The 11,525-nt window shown below is 35.4% G+C and overlaps 1 protein-coding gene across 1 annotated transcript; it reads left to right on the top strand.

The window, feature by feature from the left end:
• The first annotated feature begins 8,936 nt into the window (after positions 1–8,936).
• On the top strand, positions 8,937–11,293 carry LOC133716263 (probable polygalacturonase At3g15720). Its single transcript, XM_062142973.1, has 8 exons — positions 8,937–9,206; positions 9,320–9,412; positions 9,508–9,645; positions 9,925–10,098; positions 10,246–10,453; positions 10,544–10,625; positions 10,723–10,831; positions 10,940–11,293. The coding sequence occupies exons 1-8, from the start codon at positions 8,937–8,939 to the stop codon at positions 11,291–11,293; spliced, it is 1,428 nt and encodes a 475-aa protein (XP_061998957.1).
• Positions 11,294–11,525: the final 232 nt, after the last annotated feature.

Raw genomic sequence — 11,525 nt, 5'->3', positions numbered from 1 at the left:
AAAAAAGTGAAAAATAACAATACTGAAATTGAAGCAGTTCATGGTTATGACTTATGACTGTCTACTCTATAAGCGTTATGAGGTATGGCTTATTACAAAGCTCAAGAAATTAAGTAGCTACGCACTGAACAAATTGAAATTCAAAGTTCCCAATATGGTATTTCATTCTATGAAGCCTACAACATAATAATAAAAAAAACCATATGTGCTTCCATCTTGTGAAATCAATCTAATTTCGTAAGAACTTTATGAGGTTGCACTCATTTCAAGAGGATAATGAGAATGGTAATTGACTTGTATACCTTCTTCATTCTTTTCTAATAAAAGGTTCTCATATTACAGAGGGCGGCTAGGGTTTCCCTTGGGTAAGCTTGGAGGCTCTCGTTCGGCAGCTCCCGTGCAGTGTCAAGCTTTCAACCTTGTCGGTGAGCAGTGAGTGCAGCCGGGTGGGGACGTTTTTTTTTTTTATGGCCGTTTCTCAGCCTGTTGTTGCAGCGGCGTGGCTCGAACCTTGACGAACTTGCAAGTCTTGTGGTGGTCCTACATCTTCTGATCACTTAGAGGCTCTGTCGAGAGCAGTCTGGTGGTACCGGCATTCTGTCCCTTGATCGGAGGCGGCTAGCGGGATAGTGTGAGGTGGGGTTTTGACGGGCTCTTTTGGATCAAAGTTCTCCGATCTGATATGGGTGCTTTGGGGGAGGTGGTGCTTCTTGTCGGCGTGCTAGCGATAATGGAGGAGTGGATGGTGGCGGACGGCTACTCATGGCGGTGGCTAGAGTCTTGTAACTGTGGTGAAGATGTGGTGGCTACTGCAGCTTGGAGTTGGCTAGGGTTTGAGTGCTTTTGGGTCAGGGCTATGGTTTGGGGCCAACTTAATTTTTTTGTTATTTCTTTTTGTCTAATAAGGCTCCCTCTTTTACTGGTGGGTGCAGTGGGCCTTGGCCTTGTATACCTTGTTTCTCTAGGACGTTGCAATGTGCCCAAGGATCAGTACTGATGTACACCATGAGGGTCTTAGGAGGATGTACTGATTTTTTGGTGTTGCAGCTTCTTAGTGTTCAAGGAGTAGTAGTCTAGGCTAGTAGACATTTTTAATGTGCAGTCAATGCACTACTTGAGCAATGATTGTAATATGAGGGGTGTTTGTACCCTTCATGCTTGACCGAGTGAGGTCGTATGATTTTATATCAATGGATCAGTCTCCTGTTCCCCTAAAAAAAAAAAAAACTATTATATATGAGAATGGAATGGGTTGGTGATATCACTATATTGAGTTCCTATATCAGTATATCCATTGAGCCAAGACTCGAAGAAAGTGACTCAAAATCATTGAGACATATGCAGGTTGCGTCTTCCTTGTGTGTTCAACCTTGATTGCAATGAAATCATGTGGCAATATTTTCTATATGAAGTAAAAGTTATTGTCGGGGAAATTTCAGACAAAATTTCGGTGTGAATTTTTGATATATGCTATTTTAGTGTAGATATTTCAAAAATTAAGAATTTTGTGGAAATGAAAGGAAAATTTCAAGAAACTTCAGACGGAAATGCCAAAGTATATGGATTTCATTTCTGTACTCAAAATTACAGAAATTTCGATAGAAAACGAAATTTTGGCAATTTCGGAGAAATTTCAATCCTTGAGTTTAACTCAACATTTGCCCACCCCTAAATTGTCGCTTATAGATCTATGAACAATTTTATTTCCTTTGTGAAAATCGATTATATAAGAAAAGTAAGTGGGCACAAGCAGGTCATGCTTACCCAACTTTATATATGCAACTTTTTAATATTTATCATAAGGACTTGACTTTGATATATAACATTGTGAATTGAATATAATGTACAACAGCCATTTATTTATTTTTTCTAAGTATTTGATAATTGTAGTTCTTCCTATTCGTTTCAATTTCATGTATGGTATAGATAAGATTATATAACTGAAAGAATTTGGGTTCTTTATTTTGTTGGAGCATTGTTTGCATTCATTCTGGTTATCTAAAGAAATCCTATAATTTCATGTATCATATTGACTGGGGATAGTGTAGACTGGGGAAATTTACATATTGGTTAAATATTATGATTATTTTGGGGAAGCAATCAATGGAAGAATTTAGATTTGATTGTGTTGGTAACATTCTGTGTTCAAAAATTTTGCATGTGAAGATCATGTGTTTATACATTGTATTGAAACTTCATTATTGTTTGCAATTTCTTTTATTATTATTTTTTGTTTCGAGATAGAGCTAACCAAATATATATATAAAAGTCTTTATTCAATACCCAACATTCGAATTTATGGTCCAGTGCTTTCAGAAGATGTCCACTGTGCTGCTTTTTGTTCTTTCAATGTTAAGAATATACACCCAACAGATGTGGCAATTTTATTGTATGGTGATAATTTAAAAAAAAAAAAAAAACTTAGCTCACCTCACCTTTACATATATCAGTGAGATCCGAATCCATGACCATTACAATGTTGGAATTATAACTTACCAACAAGTCACAGCTCACTGACCATTACAATGTTGGAATTTTTTTCCCATACTTTTATGTTGACCAGTGGGATTGGTCTTATCTTTATAAGATTTCGGTTTTTCAATGTGTATTGTTGTAAATTATTGCATGCATTGGGTTTTATAATGGAACACACGTGGGAAAGTATAAAATCTCTTTTATTTTTGATTACTCTAGAAATAAATATTTATTTTTGTCTACTCATGCTAACGTTTTTACATGCTTTCCCTTAGGTCCTTTGGTTTCAAATGCACAGTTCGCAGTGTAGCCTTTCAATATTAAGAGTCTCTTAGCACCACAGCTACCATCTGTCATTCATAGGTTATTCATTAATCTACTTGGTGTACACTTTTCTATTTTCATTAGACTGCTCTGATAACCATGAGATATTTTTATTGATGTTTGTAAACATGGATTTGGACCACTTTATTTTTCCTAGAAATTGTTATGCATGTAGACTTGAGATGTTGGATATGGTCTTTTTAAATTAGAAATTTGAACTTGTATAGTTGTATTATAATCCTATGGGGGCGTTGACGATTATGGGCAGCAGGTTGGCTCTAGGAGTTCAGGGTGGTCTTGTTGAAAGTGTGATTTTTGTTCCTTTCACAGGTTTGGGTTGTCTACTTTTAAGGAAAATTTTGCCAAATTTTCCGTAGGATTTTTCTAGAAAAGTGGACCCCCACATGACCACCTAGGATTTCAGGGTGAAATTCGGGTTGAGTCTTGTCACCACCACCGCTAGTGATTTTGATCCAGCCTTTCCAGCAACCGCAACTCCAACAACATCCTCTTGATCCTATCATCGAAATCCAATATAAGCCATGACAACCGCTGTAAACATCTTCATCACCAACATGTCTACAACCTTGAACCAACTGACCACAACCTGGCCCTGAGAAAAATAGCTGGAGAACAGCGATCTGGGAATCAGCGGCGCTCTGCCGGATGGAGCACAAGGGAAGTGCTTTCGGGTTTTTATTTGTTCTCGTTTTTCTTTTCTTTATAGCATGCTTATTTCTCTCTTACCAGGTTTTCCTGCCTTATTATTCTTACTTTTTTTTTGTTTTGTTTTTGTTTTTATTTTTTTTGTTCCTTTATGTTTAGGGAGTTTCTATTCATACCTCCAAAATTGGTATTTGGACCTCTCACTTTTTTTAAGTCATAGTTGACTTTGTCAACTCATGTCAAATTACCAATAAAGACACAAATAAGGGAAAAAAAAATTATCTCTTCTTATCTCTACGAACTGTAATAGTCTTCAACTTGGGAAAAATTTTATTCTCCAATGTAAACCCTAAATTGGCGATATGTTATTTAACGTTGAAGTCAAAATTTTCTGAATTTGATTTTGCCTTCGTAAAGTGATAGACTTCCTTGTTCACATAGCTGACAAGTTACAAGATCTATCACTGCGCTATAAAAAAAAAAAATTAAAGGAGAGAAAATGGGAAATACAAAGACACCTCAGTTGATGAAGCCCGACTCATTCTAAATGCAATCAAACCTGTGAACGAGCAGCGACAAAAAGCAGTACTTCAGCACGTTTATATGACAAACGTAACAATGGGTAGTTGTCCACAAGATCTTCCCGCACATCATCAGTGCAGAGCAATTTTATTTGGAACTATTCTATAGATATGATGAAAAATTCGACCCTCTGATATAAATCTATAGAGAATGCACTAGACTCATGGTTGATTATTGTAATTTCCTCCACTATCCCATGCATATCTAAAACAAAAGGACCATGCATGTTCATTTCAAGCTGCTATGGAAACAAGTAGGAGAGAATCAGTTTAGGGACAATGACACCTAAATGCAATGAAAATAATACTTGGAAAACATATTTGTACTAGATGACAATGGCGGAGCTAGGATTTTAAAATGGGGTGGGCTAAAAAAAATTTAATAAAAGTTTACTAATGCTTTAAATTATTTTTTCCCCTAAGTTTTACTAGTAACATGTTTTATTATTTCCTTAAATTAAACCACATCATATATTAATTACATATTAAATAATCAAATAGCTAACTGATCCAAAAAAACCAACATTATAACGTTTGATAGAAATTCGATAACAAAAGTCTAAGACAAAAGAACATATCTACTCAAATTTTATCTTGTTCTCTTGAATAGAAAAAAAAAATCTTTAATTATGAAATTTGTATCATAATTCTAGCCAACCCTTATTCTGACCTAATTTACCTAAAAAAAGCAAGCTTTTTATGTGAATATGTCTATCAAAAGCAGAATAGAAAATAAAATACAATCAAGTACTTCAAGCAAAGAAATAACATAGATATGACCCAAAAAAAATTAACATATGGGCTAACTTTAGAAATTTGAGGTGGGTTACTTTTTAATATTTAATTTTTTAAACTAAAATTAAGCTATAAATTAATATTTTTTCAAAATTTGGGGTGGGCTGTAGCCCAGCGGAGCCCGTGTGTAGCTACGCCTTTGCTAGATGATGAACAAACATGGTATTGTTGCCTACGCTAACCAAGAGTCGACAATTCATTGAAAAAGTGCTAGCACCTCTGTTACTCGTATATGGAGGATGAACTTCCAAAAAAGAAAAAAAAATCGCCGCAATTCCAAATCTTCAAAAACTGAAGGAGATCAAACTACTAATTTTTTAAAGTATGAATAGAATCTAAAAAAAAAGGTCTTTTATTGATTTTATTAGACGATTGGGCATTATAGGAAAATTAGAGAGGTGTAGATAGCAAATTGGTTATTTGTAAAAGTAAGTTGGAAGTCTATTAAGTATGGAGGTCCAAATGCCAAATTTGGAGGTATGAATAGAAGCTCCCTTATGTTTAAAGAAAGAGAGTTTTTTCTTCTTTTAGAGCAAGTCCACCAAGTTTTTTTTTACTTTTTCTTTTTACCTCTTCCTTTTTCTGCAATGAATGACTTTAGAGATAAGGGAAGGAAAATAACTTTTTATAAGGGGATAAAACTAGTTAAATACCCAAATCTCGATTTGGTATTCCAAATTGGATACTACCAGTATCAAGCCTTTTTTCTTATGTATGCAATAAATGAATTTAAAAAATTTATTTAAAAGTAATGAATGATTATCTCATTTTGTCTGCAATAAATATTAATTTATATTTAATTTCAGCTACCAATGGTCATTTAACATAAGGGTGGTGCTATTCGCACACCCATATTCTCTATTCACACACCCCCTCTATTTTTATATTACTTTAATATAATTTTTTTTATAAATTACCCTAACTACCCTCTCTTGTAATTATGTTTCTTTTTCTTTTTTCTTTTTTCTATTTGGCAAGTCAACCATGAATTAAATATCATTATATAATAAACCAATTTTTTCTCGTAAATGTCATTGCTGATTAGAAAAAAAAAATGATGGGCAGGACGAAGTGCAATCTGTCAAAAGTTCTGCAATTAGTGTGGCAAAGTTTAAGGCTTAGATAAAAATCACGATGTAATTGAGTTTGGGGATTTAGGTATGTCATCATGACTGCTATACAAAACAGAAGAAAGATATACGCATATCACCTTTGATGCACTTGATAGAGACACAAAAGATTTATCTGAGGTAGGATGTATTGTAGAGGATTGTAAAGCTTATTTGCGTTCAATTCTTTCTTCATGACTCTGCTCTATTTATCGTGAAGCAAATGGTGTGGCACATAGATTAGCTAATCTTACTAGTGTGGATTACTTAGATGATTATTGGTTAGATAAGACACTTGTGATTATCTAGGATGTTCTCTATAAAGATGCTTGTACTAGTACTGTAGGTTTAGGTAATATGTCCCCCTCGCTTTACAATTATCCATCTATTATTAATAATATTTTTGGGCGTGGGGCTGAGCCTCCTAGTTAGGCTAGGTTCCAAACCCCATTTCAAAAAAAAAAAAGCATATCACCTAAACTAAAGGAGATCTAAAACCTCTCACATCTGATAAAGCAACGTTGATTCAAGATACCATTCCCAGTGAAATAAAGCATTTTGTAGAGTGATGATATGACTAAAGTCAAAATGAAATCAGTAATTTCAAAATTATCAATAAACTCAAGTCAAAACTATGATTAGCAAGCAAGCCATACCAAAATCAAACTAAGATGAACAGAATGCACAAATTTAAAGCTCATAGTCCACCAAATCGCTGAGGAATTGATCTTTTTAGCGGACAGCGATGGATTGAAATACACCAAATAATTTCAGTTTGAATCTTACCAGGATTAATAGATTCAAATGGACTCGAATGATCACTAAATTTATATTTTTCTTCCATGTCTCAATAGCAAATCATATGTAAATTTTTTTTTCTTCCAAAGATGGGTCTAAAGTTGCTTGTTCTGCCATAATTAAACTTCAAAACATCACGATCGACAGATAGAATGACTATGCTAGAGAAGTTTTTTATGGAAAAGAAAAGAGAAAATCATAAAGAGTTTTGAGTGGAATTGGAGTTTAATTTTGACTATAAATTAGGGAGTTATTGATCCAGCCTCCATAAATAAAAGAGTAAAATTCATGGTCTATATTTTACAATTCACACTCTATGTTTCTATTTTCAGTACCTTAAATTTTGTGTTTTTATAAGTATAGATTGCAAATTAGAAAGTGTGATTGTGTGAATTTCATTCTCCTCGATAAAATCTTAAGCAGAATTACAAGTCTGGTTTTGTTGCACGGTAATAAATCAATAGGGTATCGATGTCCTTTATACTCTCCATGTTTTAATTGTTTCCTAAATTTTAGGTTAAAAATTAACTTAGGACTTCAAATTTTTCTTTTTAACTTCTAATGACAAGAGTTGACAAGAGTTTTTTTTTTTTTTTTTTTTTGACTAAAATAGGTCAGCCCTTTCATTAAATTCAGCAAGCAGTACAAGAACGAAACGCCCCAATGGGGTCGACAGAAAGCAATCGCTCCTTAGACCTAAATTAAACCCTATTCTAGACAAATAGCGTCTCATATATATAATCCCTAATACACCCACCTTTTAGGAAGTCCACGCACTATTATTCTGACAAAAACCAGAAACCTTGAAGCAGGCATAAAAGGTAAACAATTAAGGCACTGATTTTTACGACCCAGAAAACAAAACAAAATTAAGAAACTTGACCTAACCTCCTTTGAGAAAAACAGAAGGCAGACCCAATACTAAAACTAAAAAGAAAAACAAAATAACCAAGGAGGCCCAAGCCCACACAAAGAAGGCCCAGCCTCCAACTTGAGGCCCAGAAATACCAACCCTGGGAAACCCTAGCCTGCACAGAACCTCCACCGACAGCATCAAGACCGCCGGCGCTGCTACGATCATCACAGCCACCACATCTCCGCCATCCTCCTCCACCCGGACAGCAACGACAAACACTACCAAAACCAAATCCAATCCACCCGGTTCGAACGACGTGTGTAGAAACATGAAACAGTCCAAAGGCTCGCTCTCATCCCTTCCACCATCAACGAGCCACCCAGGAAACGCCACAACGCTGCCAGACTTGAAACCATGTCGCACCGACTTCGCCGCCGCCATCAAAGCACCACCACCGAGAGATCCCCGGGCCATAAGGCAAAGGGGCCTCCAGTCACCAGAAGATGACCAGACGCAACAAACTCAGCGACTCGATGAAGTCGAAGTCCACCGCCGTCCCCTGAAGAGCGATCAGAGAGAAGAGAAAATCCCACCTTTCCGATTGTAGGTTTACCGCCGGCACTTGAGTTAGACCGCCGCACGCGGACATTCTCTCGTGAGAGAGTCAGAGATCGAGAGAAACATGAAGCATGAAGTTTTTATATTATAAGACGAGAAAAGATTATATGATTGGAGCCTAGGCAGGAGTGCAAAGCCAGATACCTATCTTTGGCCTTCTGAGGTTGAGACAACGAGAGCAACGCCGGATAACCAACCCCCCACACCACCAGTAATGGTATTTTTTTTTTGTTGATTATTGATTAAGTAACCCAAATATCATGGTACAATTATTACTAAACAATTTTATTTTTTTTGAAAGGTGCTAAACATTTTTATTAATAATGAGATTGAAAACTTGTTGATTTAGTGTGTTGACTCGTGATTGGCTAACGAAAAAACTTTTTTTGACAAAAAACTAAGAGTTAGCAAATCGCAGAATTGATGTGTTTGATATTGCATCACCTGGAAGAATTGGTGCAGTAATATCAGCTAGGAAATCGTTGCTATTATTTTTCATCAAATTAAACCAGGAACTTTATCTTTGTCTATCATCTTAATCCCCTCCATTAATTTATGCAATGACATAGGAAGATCCACTATATAGATATCCACGCACAACTCCTCCTTGTTCATCTCAATCATTTTTGCAGCCCTATCTAGCAATTTCCTTCGTTCTCTCTTTCTTTCTTTATTTCTTTCGTTGTTTTAGATAGCTGGCTAGCTAGAGTTACTATGGAGGGTCGAATACTTGCTACGATCTTTTTGTTCATGATCATTCTGGTTGCTTCACCTTCACCAAGTTCATGTGCCAGACTTAATGGTTTTTCCACAACATATACTTTAAGAGACGATGGTGCCATTGGTTATTATGGTGATCAAGTTGCTGCTGCGACATCAAATTCATTTCATGATAATGAGTATGGTGATGTTTTTGCAACCCCAAATACATTCAAAGAGTATTATCGTCCTCTTGCAAATCGCCAAACCGATGATGATTTACAAGTACATATATTCCCAAATCATTTCGCTAGCAAGCTTATATTATTGTAATAAATCTAGTTATGTTAATTTTAATTAATGCATCTTCATTCTCTGCAATTTTTGTTTGTTGACAGGCATTCCCAGATCCATGGAGATCACTTGCAAAAAGCGAATTCAATGTGATGAATTATGGCGCTGTTGGGAATGGCCAAGTTGATGATACACAAGTATGTATGACATATAAACACAGGTTTGGCTAATTAATTTTTTTGTTTATATTTTTCCTCTTCTTAATGATTTTGTCTGTTTGTTTTGCTGAAAGGCCTTTCTAAAAGCATGGGGAGATGTTTGTGGATCCACTCAAGGCATCCCTACACTTATTATACCAAAGGGCAACACTTTCTTGCTCAATTCTGTGGAGTTTAAAGGACCTTGCAAGGCTGCAAGTGTAAATTTCCAGGTATATAACAAAAATTGATCATTTTGGCCACAAGAAGTTGGTCTAGTGATATAAGTTGGAAATTTCTCAATTCCAAAGAAGGATAAACAATTGCTGACCTGCTATTATACAATCAAAAAAAGAAATGACCCTTTTCATAGTTAGTTGGTGTTTTTTTTTTTTTTTTGTGAAAGGAGTTAGTTGGTGTTTAAAGTACTTTATACTAGTATCAAGTAAATTGCATGTTCAGTTTTTTTTTTTGGTTTGTAATACTTATCATCTTAAATCTGTGTAACACAGCTAAGTGGGAACATTGTTGCACCAAATAATATAAATGCTTGGAAAAACAAGGACAAATGGATTCAGTTTAATGATGTTCAAGGGCTGATAATCAATGGAGGAGGTCAAATTGATGGTCAAGGTGATGTTTGGTGGAAAGTTTGCGACAATTCAAATTGCCAACGACCAACATCTGTAAGTCAGATCAACAATGTCTTATTAAAAACTTGACGATGTATTGCTCATGTTTGTGTCTAGGGAAATATTCGGTTCCATTTTGTCGTTTTGTTATCCATTTTTAACCAAATAATATTGAACTATTCATTTGGGATATTAATGTAGGTTCTCCATATTTACAAGTGTGATGGTCTCCGCTTGAGTGATATTACACATATTAATAGTCCGAGAAACCATATATTCATCATGGGCAGCAATGGCGTTCAAATTTCAGATATCCTTATTAGGGCTCCTGATGAAAGTCCAAACACTGATGGAATTAAAATCTCTAGATCAACCAATATTAACATTCACAATTCTTTTATAGGCACTGGTACTGGAATTAAATTTCCTCAACACTATTCTTACATTTTTTTTTTTTGTTGTAAATAATTGATTATGTGTTGATAATTTCTGTTTATAGGTGACGACTGTATTGCAATCATTTCTGGTTCATCTCGTATCAACATTACTAATGTTATGTGTGGTCCAGGCCATGGTATAAGGTAATTAGTTCTCAAGTTTCCATGTTTCCCACCATGAACCATAAACCCTATACACCACTCTCCCTCTCATTTTTAATATTTGTGTACATGCATGTAGTGTTGGAAGTCTTGGTAAGGAAGGTGCTTATAACACAGTGGAAGATGTGCAAGTGAGAAACTGCACCCTGAAGGGAACAGATAATGGAGCAAGAATCAAGACATGGCAAGTAAGAATGAAAAAATAATTGTTGTGATTTTCAAACATTACACCGTAATTTTTCAAATTATTTAGTTAGTTAACCATTTCGATTCAATGTGATTTGTATGAAAACTAGGGCGGGTCAGGGTATGCTAGGAACATCAGTTTTGAGGATATCATAATTCAAGCAGTCAAGAACCCCATCATTATAGACCAGAAGTATATTGATAAGAGCATTGCTGGAACTGGAACTCAAGCAAGCCAAGGAAGTGCTGTAAAAGTGAGCGATGTGACATTCCGTAACATTCGGGGATCTGTTGCTGGGGAAACAGCCATTACCTTGGACTGTGACGATCAAATTGGTTGCAAAAACATTGTAATGGATAACATAGACTTAACTTCATCTGTTCCTGGCAAGAAGGTTTCTGCCCAGTGCAAGAACGTTCAAGGATTTTCTACTTCATTATCTCCTAGTGTGCCATGCCTTTAAAGGCTAGGTTTCCTTAGTTTGCTTCTTTGCTTGTGCTCTGTCTATACCGACAAAAAAATCTAGTGTAATTTTTAGGCTGTAACGCCAAAAGAAAAGTTATAGCTATAATTTATTAATAATAAGTGAAATCTCATTTATTCTCCCTCCTTTACTTTGCTCTTAGAAACTGGAAATTCACAACAAGGAAGGACCTTAGAGCCTCTTTTATTTTATTTTATTTTATTTTCCTGAT

Source organism: Rosa rugosa, chromosome 6, assembly GCF_958449725.1.
Source record: "Rosa rugosa chromosome 6, drRosRugo1.1, whole genome shotgun sequence".
NCBI lineage: Eukaryota > Viridiplantae > Streptophyta > Magnoliopsida > Rosales > Rosaceae > Rosa > Rosa rugosa.
Note: the sequence above shows the minus strand (reverse complement) of the source record. Positions and strands in the feature narration are given on the sequence as shown.